The 13,722-nt window shown below is 53.6% G+C and overlaps 1 protein-coding gene across 1 annotated transcript in view; it reads right to left on the bottom strand.

The window, feature by feature from the left end:
• CARD11 (caspase recruitment domain family member 11) overlaps window positions 1–13,539 on the bottom strand; it is a 42,098-nt gene extending 28,559 nt beyond the window's left edge. The window contains exons 1-4 of the mRNA XM_007941178.1: window positions 13,335–13,539; window positions 10,289–10,426; window positions 7,975–8,300; window positions 100–279 (exon numbers count right to left, since the gene is read on the bottom strand). Of these exons, the coding sequence (XP_007939369.1) occupies window positions 100–279; window positions 7,975–8,300; window positions 10,289–10,426; window positions 13,335–13,533 (843 nt within the window). The 5' untranslated portion in view covers window positions 13,534–13,539. The remainder of the gene's footprint in view (window positions 1–99; window positions 280–7,974; window positions 8,301–10,288; window positions 10,427–13,334) is intronic.
• Window positions 13,540–13,722: the final 183 nt, after the last annotated feature.

The raw sequence follows: 13,722 nt of genomic DNA, 5'->3' as shown, positions 1-13,722 counted from the left end.
CACCTGGACGACCCCGCACCTGGACGACCCCGCACCTGGACGACCCCTCACCTGGACGACCCCTCACCTGGACGACCCTGCACCTGGACGACCCCTCACCTGGATGACCGACTGCAGCTCCTGGATCTTGGTCTGCAGCATCCCGTTCTCCCGCTCCAGCTCCAGCACCTGCTCCCTCTTGGGCCGGCTCTCGATGTCATTCTTCAGCTTCAGGGACTGGTTCCGCTCCAGCTTACACTCTTCCTCCATCTTGTTCAGCCGGTGCTTCAGCTGGTCGATCTGAAACATCCCAGGGCTCCCCAGGAGCAGGCAGCTGGGGAGAGGCGCCCAGAGAAGGCCAGGCTGCCCTAGGCCCCTGCACCCCCAGAGTGACGGGTGGGAAACCCCGTGCCTCCCAGTGGGTGGTGCAGACTCAGAGGCCCCTTCCGGTCACAGAAGCCACCTGCTCCTTGTGGATGGAGAGTCCTGATCAGTTCATCCAGGTGGGCCTGTTGTCGTCATCACTGAACTCTGGTGGCGCAGCCCCTAAGGCAGCTGACTGCTGACCAGAAGGCTGGTGGTTCAAACCCCCAGACACTCCTTGGAAGGAAGGTAGGGCAATCTACCTCCATAGAGAGACCGCCTCAGAAACCCAAGGAGGGGTCGCTATGAGTCAGACCCAACTCGACGGCGATGAGCTGGTGTGCCCGAGTCCATTCTGACTCACAGCAAGCCTATGGGGCAGAGAACAGCCCCGAAGGGTTTCCTACGTGGTCATCTTCATGGGGCATATCTCTAGGAGCCACTGGGTGGGTTCTAACCGTCAGCCTTTTGGTTACCAACCAAGTGCTTAATTGCTGCGCCACCAGGGCTGTAAAGAGAATGATCCCAAAGGGGTCATGACCCACTGCCATTGAGGTGATCCTGACTCATCTCGACCCTACAGGATAGGGGAGAACTGCCCCCTAGGGTTTCCAAGGCTGTAAATCTTTATGGAAGCTGACTGCTCCATCTTTCTCCTATAGAGCAGCTGGTGGGTTTGAACCACTGAACTTCTGGTTAGCAGCTGAATTCCTTGCCCACTGTGCCACTGTTGTTGTTGTTAGGTGCTGTTGAGTCGGCTTCGACTCATAGCGACCCTGTGTACAGCGGAACGAAACACTGCCCAGTCCTGTGCCAGCCTACCAACCTCCTTAAAGGGGTTATCGGTCCCCTACAAAACTCCCACCGGTGACTTCTGGGGGTGGAACAGGCTATAAGCAGCTGTCACTGAGTGGATTCCGACTCACAGCGACCCCATCTGTCAGAGTAGAACCAGGCCTTCTGGCTCTTGGGGGCTCATTTATTCACAAGGACCCCACCAGGCCTTTCCTCCAAGGTGCTCTGAGTGGACCTGAAACTGCAACCTTGTGTTTAGCAGCCCAGTGCTTAACCATTTGTGCCACCTGGAGCTGAAGCAGGTGATAGACCAGGCCAAGTTGGTCTCTCTCCAAGGTCTAAGTCATCATCTCCAAGCCCTTTTATGAGGAGCTCCAAACTCTGAGCCTGGGAACTCAAGGATATTCCTGAAAAACTCCAGGGTCACTGAAGGGCACGAACCCTGAGAAGTCAGGCCCTAGGCCCCCACCCTGACGGCATCCCCCTGCAGCTCTGCTTGTATCCACTGATTCATTTACTTGTTTGTATTCAGTCGTTCTGTTGCACACAGGGTTGCTACATGTTGGAGCCCACTCACAGCACCTAACAACAGCAGCAACAACAACATTCAAATGCATTCATTTATTCACCTGGGTCTCACACAAGATTCTGCTTGAACAAACAGCTCTGCTGCTAAAAATCAACTTGAAATCCAGCCGACTGCAAGCTGCCAGGGTCTCTAACAAGAATCTGTACACACACGAGGCCAGAAGAACTGGATGGTTCTGGCTACCATTACTGACTATTTTGATCAAAGATTCCATCTAAGAATTCTGATCAAAAGGGGGAAAATGCAGAACACAATGTTAAATTTTCATGGAATCTAGACTTTCTGGAGCCAAGGAGACTGGATGGACCTCTGAAACTACTGCCCTGAGATCACCTTTAAACCTTAAACCAAAAACATCCCCTGAAGTCTTCTTGAAACCAGACAACAGTTTAGCTTAACTTCTAAAGAAAGCTCTGTGCTTGTTTGGTTGTCTTGTGCTGCTGTAACAGAAAACACCATGGGGGGGGGTGGCTTTAACAAACAGGAGTTTATTCTCTTACAGTTTAGGAGACTTGAAGTCCAAGTTCAAAGTGCCAGCTCTAAGGTCTGGGTGAAGGCCCCGCAACCTTGAGCTTCAGCTCTGCCTCTTGCTCGTGGCCCAGTGGAGCTGGAGGCATCTCTTAATTCAGGCAGCTGCTGGCTGCTGAAGCGGACAAATCCAAGGTCGATAAGTAAAACGGCACAGTCCCAAGATTACCTAGATTACCACTCAGTAATGACTCGGCCAAATGCAGGATCCAGATGTACCAAGAAGCTCAAGACCTTTCTCAATGCATCTCCTTATATACTGGAAGCAGACCACCTTCCCAAGGCAGCTACTCAGCTGCTCACAACAGCTTCCACCACGGATCTGATCACCAGTCTCAGGATGGAGAATAACTACATCCAGCTACCCAGCCAAGGTGACACGCAACCTTAACTACCACGGCGCTCTTTTAAGATCTATCTGGGATCAAACTGACAATGGCAACTCGGAAGTGCAGCTACGAACTTAGGGGGCAGTGAGTCCATGTTATCTAGGGAGGGTGGGACACTCAAGAAAAGCAGGGTGAGAATGACTGCACCACCTGAAGAACGTCATTGACTTGCATGCGCAGAGACCACACAATCCGTGCTTTGCTAGGCACAGTCTGCAACAACAGAGAAAATTAGAATATTTGTGTGTGCTCAGCCCCAGAGTGGTTTCTAGAGGAGGTGTGGGACCTAGAAACGGGGCAACCGGAGATGGCTGAGTGTCCCCCTCAGGAGGTGAGCCTCAGGGACTGTGACCAGAAGGCTTCTTGGATGTCTGTGACAACCTCCCATTAGTTAAGCCCATCTGCTTTCCTGGAATGGCCTTAGGAAAACACTAGACGCAAGAACACTTTTCAAGGGCTGCAAGGAAGGGAGGCACCAAAGGGCTGGGTGTCCTTTCTCAAGTCGAGGCTGGTGGGGAGAGAGTCTTAGAGATCTGGCAGTAGATGGTGGTGGCCTCAGCAAAGAAAAACCACTGCTGTGCCCCTGTGGCCCACGGAAGGAAGAAAGGGGTGCACGAGCAGGGAAGAGACCCAGGGGTATGACTCAAATGGCCAGGTGTTCCTTCAAGTTCTACACATGCTTTCTCACTATCAACATGCTGTTTGGTGCTAATGAGTCAATTCCAACCCATAGTGCCCTGAGTGACAGAGTGGGACTGGCCCACAGGGTGTCCTAGGCTGAACTCTTCACAGGAGCAGACTGCCAGGTCTTCTCCCCCACGCAGCGGCCAGTGGGTTGAACCGTTGACCCTTTGGTTAACAACAGCAACAACAAAAAAACACCAGTTGGGTTGAGCTGACCTTGACTCATGAGACCCCGTGTTGCAGGGGTCATACTGTGCTCCGTGAGGTTCCCTGATTTCAGGAAGGGGATCATTAGGCCTTTCTGTGAATGGATTGGAACCACCAAGCTTCTGGTTAACAGTGAGCACGTTGACCATTCCAGGGATGCCCCAGGGAAACATACTATGGGAGACATGTATGTCTCAGCATGGATTAGCTGCTCTCAGTCCTGGATAAGGCCCCTGGGTGCTGCAGATGATTTGGGCTCAGCTACTAACTGAAGGTTGACAGTTCAAAGCCACCCAGCAACAGTGCAGAAGGCCACGCGCTCTGCTTCCCTGGACGACAGCTAAGAAAACCCACTGGGGCAGCTCTGCCCTGTAATGTGTGGGGTCACCGTGAGTCGCAATGGACTCGAGGGGAACGGGGTTAGCTGTGGATGGAATACCACGTAAACAGCGGAGCGATCTCTCCTCCTGGTCAAACAGAAAGGTGCTTGGAATCTTGGATGATCAGCTCCTGTGTCCTGTGCTGGGTCTGGTCCCTGAGCCCCAGGCGCCCTCCACAGAGCATGGAGGCCAGCACCGGGGGTGCTAAGCAGATGAGCCACTCTGCACAAGATTTAGGGTGCACTATCTCTTTCCATCTGGAGCTCTTGGGGTGCTGTGGTTAAGGCACTGGACTGCTAACCCAAAGGCTGGCAGTTTGAACCCACCAGCTGCCCCACGGGACAAAGATAAGACAAACTGCTTCCATAAAGATTGACAGCCTTGACAAGGGGCAAGGTTATGGTCATTGCTTGGTCACAGCCAGCTACCCAGAGGGACCGAGTAGTTGATCCTGCGGGCTTGGGACCATAGTCGCAGGGGACATCAAGCTCAATTGGCATAACATACTATACAAAACATTGTTCCACCTACTACTTTGGCGAGTAGCGACTGGGACCTTAAAAGCTAGGAAGCTGCCATCTAGATGCAACAACGGGTCTCTCCTCGTCAAGAAGAAAGAAGAAAACCAAAATTAATGGAAACAATCAGTCCTAGCGACTGGTACACCATCCGATCTGCAACCTATACAACTATGAGACCAGAAGAACTAGATGGTGCCCAGCTACCACTGCCATCCACTTGGAAGGGATGTAGGAGATCCTGCATAAAGAGGGAGAACAATGTGGAACAAAACTCAAAATCATTTGGAAGCAAAAAAAAAAAAAAAAAAGAAGGTGGGGACCAGGTTTGCTGGTCCAATAGAGCCTGGTGAAACTACTGAGACTATGGCCCCTAGCTGCCCTTCAGTCTGGAATTGAACCCACAACTGTGGTTTCCAGCCAAACAAAGTACAGGCATGTGAGTTAAACATTTACCTCAAGTAGACACACGCCCTGGAGAGAACAATCATGGGAGAAGGAAGGGCTGCTTATGCACAGGGAGATAGCTCAGGGTGCAGAAGAGTATGAAAGGACAGACACTGGGAGGAGGTAACTATGGGGAGGAAGTGGGAGGGGAGCTGCTGCATTGTAAATTTTGGTCAGTGACATGAGACAAAGTATATGTGAACTGCTGTATGAAAAGTGAATTTACTCTGTAAATCTTCACCCAAATCCTAATTAAAAAAAAAAAAAAAATGAAAAAAAAAAAAAAGATTGACAGCCTTGGAAACCCTGTAGGGGTTGCTATGAGTTGGAATCGACTCAATGGCAGTGGGGTGTGTTTTTTTGTATCTCTTTCAATCTATGCAACAACCCTAGAGGTCCATCACTGGCCCTTACAAATGAGGAAACTCATTGGGCCCACAGCCAAGTGGTAAAGGGAGGCACCAGGATCCAGTCTTCAGGCCTCACAAGCTCACGCTCCTAGGCAGGGCCTCGAACCGGTTCACTGTGGCTCGACCCTCTGCTGAGAATTTGCCCTCCACCCAGATGCACTGGATCAGAACCTACGCTCTTCTACGTAAGAATCTCCCCGGGCCTTGTTAAAACGTAGATTCCAGAGCAGACTGGTCGGAGGAGACCACTGAGTGGATTCTTGGAGATTACCGCCCCGAGCAAACCCTACTTGGACCTGCACACCCTCCTGAGGCCACTTTGCAGCCAAATACAGACCAGATCATAAAATGAACCAGCACCACTCGCGAGGAAGAGCTCCTGAGAACAGTCAGTTCTACAGGTCAAAAGGGCAACGTCTACGCAAAACCAAAGGTGAGACAACAGGGAAGGTCAGGGAGACGGGATGAATGGGACAGGGGCCCAGCGAGGCAACGGGGAGGGTGCCGCCACCCTTCAGGGACTGCACCCCATGTCTAGGGATGATCCGTGTATGAATCACAGATGGGAACTAGTCTGCTGTGCAACTGTGCCCTGAAACGTCAAAGACGCTTTAGAAAAAGAGAGTAGGTTCTGATTCAGTCTATGTGGGGTGGAAAGGGCTGTTCTCAGGGGGGTAGACCAGCATGAACCGGTTTGGAGGCCTGCTCTTCACGCGCACGCTCCACTGGCCGCCCCAGCAGACTCCAGTTGACTGCTGACTGATCCGTGCCTTGGCTCAGTCGTGAGTGACTCAAGCCGAGTCCTGGCTATTTATCTCTGTGTCCCCCACAGTGCTTCGCACACCACCTTACACATGGCAGGCATGCAGTAAACATCCTAGACTCTATTTTCCACACAGCAGTCAGAGCGATCCTTGTAGGAATAAATCAGTCGTCACTCCCCGACTCTCAATCCTTCAGTGGCTCCCACTGTGACTGGGATAAATTCTGCAGCCCTTCCCTGCGCCCCGCTCCGGCCCAGCCTTCGCTCCCACTTCGTTTCCCAGCCCCACTGTTGCTGTCAGGCGCCATCGAGTCAGCTCTGACTCAGACGACCCCGTGTACAACAGCATGAAACACTGCCCTGTCCTCACAGTCGCTGCTGTGTTGGAGCCCATGGTGACAGCCACCGTGTCAACCCATCTTGTGGGGGGTCTTCCTCCTTTGTGCTGACCCTATGGCTCCCTCGCTGGTCCTCAAAACCCCGGCAGGGCCCCATCTTAGGGCCTTTAAGTTTGCTCCTCCCGTGGCTTGGATGTTGCTTCCTCAAGACGAGCACCGTGAGAGCTCCCTCCCTCCTTCTTCCCGATCTTTGTTCAAGTGTCACCTTCTCAGAGTATCACCCGACCACCCTCCTAAGGTAGTGCCCCTCACTCTAACTTCACGGCCCATTTTCTTCTCTTGTCTTGTGCTGTCAAGTTGATTCCGGCTCATGGTGACTCGTGTTCCAGGGTAGAACTGAGGTCGGAAGGGCTTTGGAGACTAATCTGCGGAAGCAGACTACTGGGTCTCTCTCCTGCAGAACCACTGGGGGGTCTGAACTGCCAACCCTGTGGTTACTAGGCTAATGTCAACCCTTTGCATCATCCAAGGACTTTTTCTTCTCTTCATAGTGCTTACTGCTACCTGTTTTGATCAGAAGGTAAGCCCCATGACCTCAGGGCCTTAGTCCTGAGTTATGTATTCCCTGCACCTTAAAAAAGAGCCGGGGTGCACTGTGGGGCTCAGGAAACAGAAGGAATGAGTGACTGACACACTCTCCCTGGCCTTCCTCCATTGCGAAGGAGACTCATTAATGCCTTCAGTCAGCTGCCTGGGCCGTCAGTCATGATGACAATGCCCACTTTGCCAGGGAGCCCTAGTGGCACAGTGGTTACAGTTACAGAAAGATTACAGTTCCACTCACCCATTGGCTTCATGGGACACAGGCCGGGCAGTCTGCTTCTGTGAATTTGCCAGCCCCGGAAGCCCCGTGGGGCAGTTCTCTGCCATCTAGGGCCGCCATGAGTCAGAATCGACTCCACAGCACCTAACGACATACTGTGCCAGGAACCGTGCTGGGCTTTGCGGCTACAGCTGTGAAGGGCAGAGCCCTGTCCCCAAGGGGCTCGTGTCTCCATGGACCAGGCACTGTGTTCACCTCCTTGATAATTTTCCTGAGCGCCAGCGTCTGGGCCCTGGGCCCCTGTGTCCACCATTCTCCCTTCGCCGGCAGGACTGGACTCGTGAGCCAGGGCCCGAAGCCCACAGAGGTGTAGTGTGCACGTCTGCCTATGAAGGTGGATCTAGGTGCCCCAGGAAGCCGCGGAAAGGCCCTGCTGGGCCTGTGTGTGCATGTCTGCACATGCACGGATCTGAGTCGGTGGTCTCTGTGTCCGCCATGCCCTCACACCTGGCTGGACCAGGCCCCAGCAGCCTGTACCCACGTCTGTCCATGCTCAGGGCAGACCTGGCCCATTTGCCCCCTTGTCTCCCTGCAGGAAACTCCACTGGGCCTGTGTATATGTGTGTGCACACGCACGTCTGGGTCCCTCCCCTGCTGGGCGAGCCCCGGCCGTGTCCTGTCTGTGCATGCCCTTGGGGTCTCGCTCCCCAGCAGCATGTGTGTGCCCCCAGCGGCCCCCGGGAGAGCCCGCCCGGCCTCACCTCGAGCTGGAGGTCGCGACTCCTCATCACCGCCATGTTCTTCTCCTCGCTGAGCTGGGCGTAGCGCATAGCCAGGTTGTAGTTGTCGTCCTTGACCTTGACCAGCTCGTCGTTGTAGCCGTCCCGCTCCTCCTTCATCTTGTAGTAGCGCTCCTGGTAGGTCAGCAGCTCCACGCGGGTCAGCGTCAGCTGCTTCTTCTCGTCCTCCAGCTGCCGCGACTTGGCCAGCAGCTCGCAGCGTTGCAGGTCCTTGACCTTCATCTGCTGCTGCAGCTTGATGACCTCGTTCATCAGGAAGTGCGTGAGGCCCTCGTGGCCCTCCTCCACTGCAGGCAGGGGGCACCCAGTCAGGCCCGGGGCCGGGGGGCCAAGGAGGGGAGCAGACGGGGGCAGCTGGCACTTATCTGGGCACCCACGCACCACCACCTTCCTAAGCCGTTACTAGGAACCGGGGGCTCAGGGTGAGCAAAACAGGCTCGGACCAGTAGTCAGAACTTAGGGTTCATTAAGGAAGACAGATCTCGGGACACCTGGCAGAGTGCAGGCTGGGTTCCAGGCTTCCACAAGAGAGAGAGCATCCCAGTGGGCCCTTCAGACTTTTCGGTTTCCCAGTGCATATTAAAGTACGTTGCACTACACAGCAGTCTATTAAGTGTGCCGTAGCATCATGACAGTGTGAAATGTTGGGAGAATGACGGAAACGGACAGAGAAGAGAACTGAGACACGCTGTTGGAAAACAGGCGCCGACAGGCTCGTTCGACGCAGGGTCGCCACAGACTTCCCCTTGGTGAAGTGGAGTAAAGCAGAGAGCAAGGAAACGAGGTCTGCCTGTATTGAGGAAAAGCAAAGGTTCACACCCAAATATAACCACAGATTGCGTGGGCTTCACCCAAAAGAAATCCGGGAGCTGAGAGAGGCAGACAGACACAGAGTGTGTGGACACAAAGAACGTGGCATCGGGAGAACTGGGACCCATGCTGCACCCCTGACTCCGGGAGGCGCAGGGTTTCAGAGGAGACGGGGTAACCGGGAGGGGCATTCTGAACGGCTCCCACGGGAGCCCCAGCAGCGTCCGCTCTGCCAACCCGTGTTTCACGCGTGCGACTCAGGGGGTCTGGGCAGACGAGTGCCCGCTCAGGGGTTGGTGCCATAGGCTCTTCACCCCGTAGACGTGGGACAACTTAGAATCTGGGGCCGTCTGTAGGGCAGCTGTGTGGGTCCACGGAGTGTGCGTGTCTATGCGTGTGTGAGACCAGTCTGGCCCAGTCGGCAGTGTTGAGAGGAGGCGTCGGAGGCTGAACTGAAATGCTACATTGAGGAGGAAAGAGCATTCCAGGAGAGTGGAAGAGCCCGGCCAGCCGCGGGAAGGGAGGCAAGGAACGCGGCCGCTGCAGGGAGCGAAGGCAGGCCTAGTGCCGGGGCCCAGAGGGAGAGGGAAATGCAGGAAGGTGAGGCTGGGGTGTCGACCCCACTCGGGGCTGGAGGGCTGAGCTGTGTGGAGCCCTTGTGTAGCAGCGACGGGAAGCCATGTGCAGGCTGTACGCAGGGGAAGGTACTATGACACAAACAGGGGAAAGACTGGAACAGAGCAAGGTGGCCCCAGGGAGTTGATGGTGGTCTGGGCTGGGGTGACGGTGGAGATGGAGGGAAGACTGGCTTAGGAACAGTTAGGGAGGGGATGAAGAGGTCAGACGGCGGGGGCTCTGACCACGGGGAACAGAGCAGGCAGGGCAGCCACGAGAGCCATGAACCCCCACTTCTCCTGGCTTCCTCTTCACTCTGCCCCTCTGCTGCCTCTGCTCATCATTACCCTGACCCTGACTCGTGGGATCCCAGTAGCCCTTGACCCCTGACCCCGACCCATGGTGACCCTGGTCTCCCCTGACCCTGACCCCCGACCCTGACGACCCCAGCTGTGTCGGAGCAGCACTGGCTGCACAGGGGTCGCAGAGGCTGATTTTTCAGAAACAGATTGCCAGGCCTTTCTTCCGAGGTGCCTCTGGGTGGACTCAGACTACCAACCTTTTGGTGAGCAGTTGAGCGCATTCACTGTTGGCACTGCCCAGGGACTCCTCTTCATCATTAGAGAGGGAGGCACGGTTCACAGCCTCCAAACCCACAAGGCTCCTGTGCTCATGCCCCAGACTGTCCCACCATTGAACACACACACACACACACACGCATGCACTGTCCCACCACTGAACACACACACACACACACACGCATGCACCGTCCCACCACTGAACACACATGCACATGCATGCACACCCCCCCCAGCGGAGTCCCAACATTCCTGGTGGCAAAGCCACTTACCCACAATGGTGGAGAACCGCCGGGTGGGTTCCTTCCCAGTCACCAGTTTGTACAGTTCTGGGTAGTAAAATTCCAGGCTCTCCAAGAAGACCACGTAGCCCCTCTGGCCCTTGGTGTGAAGAATGTCCAACAGCCGGCCTGTAGAAGGCACTCGATGAGAGGAGCCCATGTCTGAGGGACGCAGGTGTCCAGCCCTGTCTCACCCTGGTCTCATGTCCCTCCTGAACTCAGAGAGACAGTCTCATTACACACTGTCACACCTGAGTTGTATCTTGAGTCCCACCAGTTACCAGATACCGTTTAGTCGGCCCCGACCCATGGCGACTCCATGTGGATCAGAGCAGAACCGCTCTCACGGGGTCTCAGGGGCTGACTTTTCAGAAGGAGATCACCAGGCCTTTTTCTCCTTAGACCCCTCTGGGTGGACTCAAACCACCAACCTCTGGGTCAGCAGCCAACTGCTTTCTCATTTGCTCCACCAGGGACGGCATCTTGGAGACCAGATAACATGAACCAGGGTGCCGGGCCCTCAGCAGGGTCTCGGGGAATGCCCGTTTCCTTTCTTTAAGACACCGAGAGAGCCAGGAGAGATGAAGTACAGCCCAGGCAGGCCTCCCGTCTGCGCAGGGCTGAAGTCAACCAAACAGACACCAGCTCCTCCGTGCTTCCAGGAGCTTGGGAGCACAGTCACAATGTTGGAAGGACACATGTTCTCTGGGACTCCAGGCCGAGCCGGAAGCCGTGGTGGGTGGGGAGCTGGGAAGGGTTAACAGGAAGCTGGCATAGCTTTGGGACTGGAACCATATTTCACCTACACCATTCTGCTCAGCAGTTTCTCTCCCACTGACTGCATTTATCACTCGCATCTCTTGGCCCTTCCTTAGAAGTTCTGCTCTCAGATATTTCTTCCCTGGAGATCCTAAAACTCTACCCTTTGCCCAGGACAGGCATAATAAATACGTTTCATTTCGTCTCCTTTCTGGCTGGTGAAGCTGGCTGAAGCACGGGGCTGGGAGGGATGTCAAAGTCCCACCCAGGCTCACGGAAAGGCACGCCACGATTAATTCGTGACGTCTGCCAGGGGGGCAAAGGAGGGGAGTGTCATACGTGTCATTTCTTATCAGCCACATGGTGGGGCAGGGTTCACACACCTGCAAGACTGTGATCCGCAGGGAGAAATAATTTTTACGCTGTGACCCAGTTCCCACAGAGACAGATACACCCATGTATGTCTATGTCCCCACAAACATACATACACATGTGTGTATGAAACCAGTGTGGTCGAGTCGACTCTGACTTAGGGCCACCCCATGTGGATCGGGGCAGAACTGTAGTCGTTAGGGTTGATAATGGCTGACTTCTCAGAAGGAGATAACCTGGCTTTTTTTGTGAGGCACCCCTGGGGGGACTCAAGCTGCCAACCTTTTAGTGAACAGTCAAGCATGTCAACCACTCAACTGACCCAAAGACTCCACATACACATATGTATACATGTGTGTGCATAAAATCAAAACAAACCATACTTATTACTCTACTGAATACAATAAAGAGCGCCATGGACCACCTTGGCAGCCGGGAAAGCCTAAAGACCCCTTCTCAGAATAGTTTTAAATAGGTATAATAATATACATTGTGTTAAAAGGAAATCAGTTATCATAACTTACTGTTATCAAATATTAAATTTGTGATTCAATAATAAATGTAGTTCTTCATTAACATTAAATAACAAGGCCTTGGCACATCTAACAAGGACTGTAATTTTAAGGGCATTATTGTTGTGGTCCGTCAAGTCTACTTGGACTCACGGTGATCCTATGTGACAGAGTAGAAGTGCCCCATAGGGCTTCCTAGATTGGAATCTTTATGGGAGCAAATCACTAGGCTTTTCTTCCATGGAGCTGCTGGGTGGGTCTGAACCACCAACCAGGGCTTGGAACTGGTTCAGTCATGGCTGACAAAGCAAAACCAGGATGGACCAGAATTGCCAAATGCGGGTGCCTGGAATGGGAGACTCGGAAGGGGTGCAGTGAGCCCTTTCAGGAGTACGACACAGGAGAATGGATTAACGCTGGACTGTGAAGAGCAACACACAATCAAAGCTACCGCCTTTGAGCTGGGCACCATTGTTTCTGACTCTGTCAGTCAAGAGATTTGGTTGCTATGCAACACACACACCATGCATGCTGCCTTTATTTTCTAAGAGGGAGATTAGGTTCTTGCAAGGTGTGGACTCCTATTTTCCCTGTTCTGGTTACTGTTCCAGGTACCCACATTTTGTAAATTCCAGTCCATCCTGGTTTCACTGTGTTGGCCATGACTGAATCGGGAAGAAGTGGTTCAAAGCCCTGACACCAACCTTTCATGTAGTAGCCAAGCAGTTATGCAGGGCTCCTTCTGAGGGAGAGATGAGTGGACATGGCACTTTGAGAGACTTGCAGCAGTCATACAACTGAACGTCGCTGTAGTTTTCATTGCTAACAAAGTCACAGGTATTGCCAGTAGGACTGGGACTTGTTGCCACTTACACTTGTCACTGAGGGGGATGCTGAGATTCAGCTTGTGGTGGTGGTTGTTGGGTGCTGTCAGTCAATTTCGACTCACAGCGACCCCATGTGACAGAGTGGAACTTCCCTGCAGGGTGTTCATGGCTGTCACCTTTATAGGAGCAGATCACCAGGTCTTTCTCTCATGGAACTACTGTGATTTTGAATTGCCAACCTTCTAGCTAGCAGCTGATAGCTTAACCGTTGGGCCACAAAGGCTCCTTAGTTTCAGCTTAGGTTAGCAAAATAAAGATGGAATTTTCCCTCATCCAAGTTCATGGGCTCCTTTGAGTTCTATTCATGGATCGCTGAGTTAGGGGATGGGGGTGGGCAGAGATCTATGGACATTGACGTAGAAATCCCCAACCCAGAAACCTTCCTGTGGCACAGCCAACGGAAAGGTGTCTCCTGACACTCCTCATGACTGGCTCCTCTCCTCACAGAGGCCCTCCTAACATACCTGCCACACGAGCAGCTCCTCCCCCCTGGTGCTCCTGATGTACCTGCCCGGTTGATCTTGGATGGCAGCATGGGTGCACTAAGGACTTCATCCTCGTCCTGCTCGTCGATGACCTTGCACTGGCGCAGGTAGGGCGTGAGCTTGGCTGGGTTGATATAGCGACTCAGCATGTGTCGGTTGCACTCAACGTTCTCCCACAAGGCATCCTCCTCGTCCTTCAGTGTCTCCATGTAGTCGTCCATCTCCGGCCCGCCTCTTTCTGACACAAACCCAACAAGGTTAGTAAAGCAGCTTCACCCCAAGAGCTCCATCAACCCCTCTGGAGGGATCTCTAGAAGACATTGCTAAATTAAAGAAAGGGAGTAGAGACTTTTGGGAGGCGGGGCAAGATGGCGGACTAGGCAGAAGGATTGCACAGACTCTCTTCAACA

The sequence above is a fragment of the Orycteropus afer genome, unplaced genomic scaffold (genome assembly GCF_000298275.1).
Source record: "Orycteropus afer afer isolate SDZICR_OR568_19922 unplaced genomic scaffold, OryAfe1.0 scaffold00006, whole genome shotgun sequence".
Taxonomy (NCBI): Eukaryota; Metazoa; Chordata; class Mammalia; order Tubulidentata; family Orycteropodidae; genus Orycteropus; species Orycteropus afer.
Note: the sequence above shows the minus strand (reverse complement) of the source record. Positions and strands in the feature narration are given on the sequence as shown.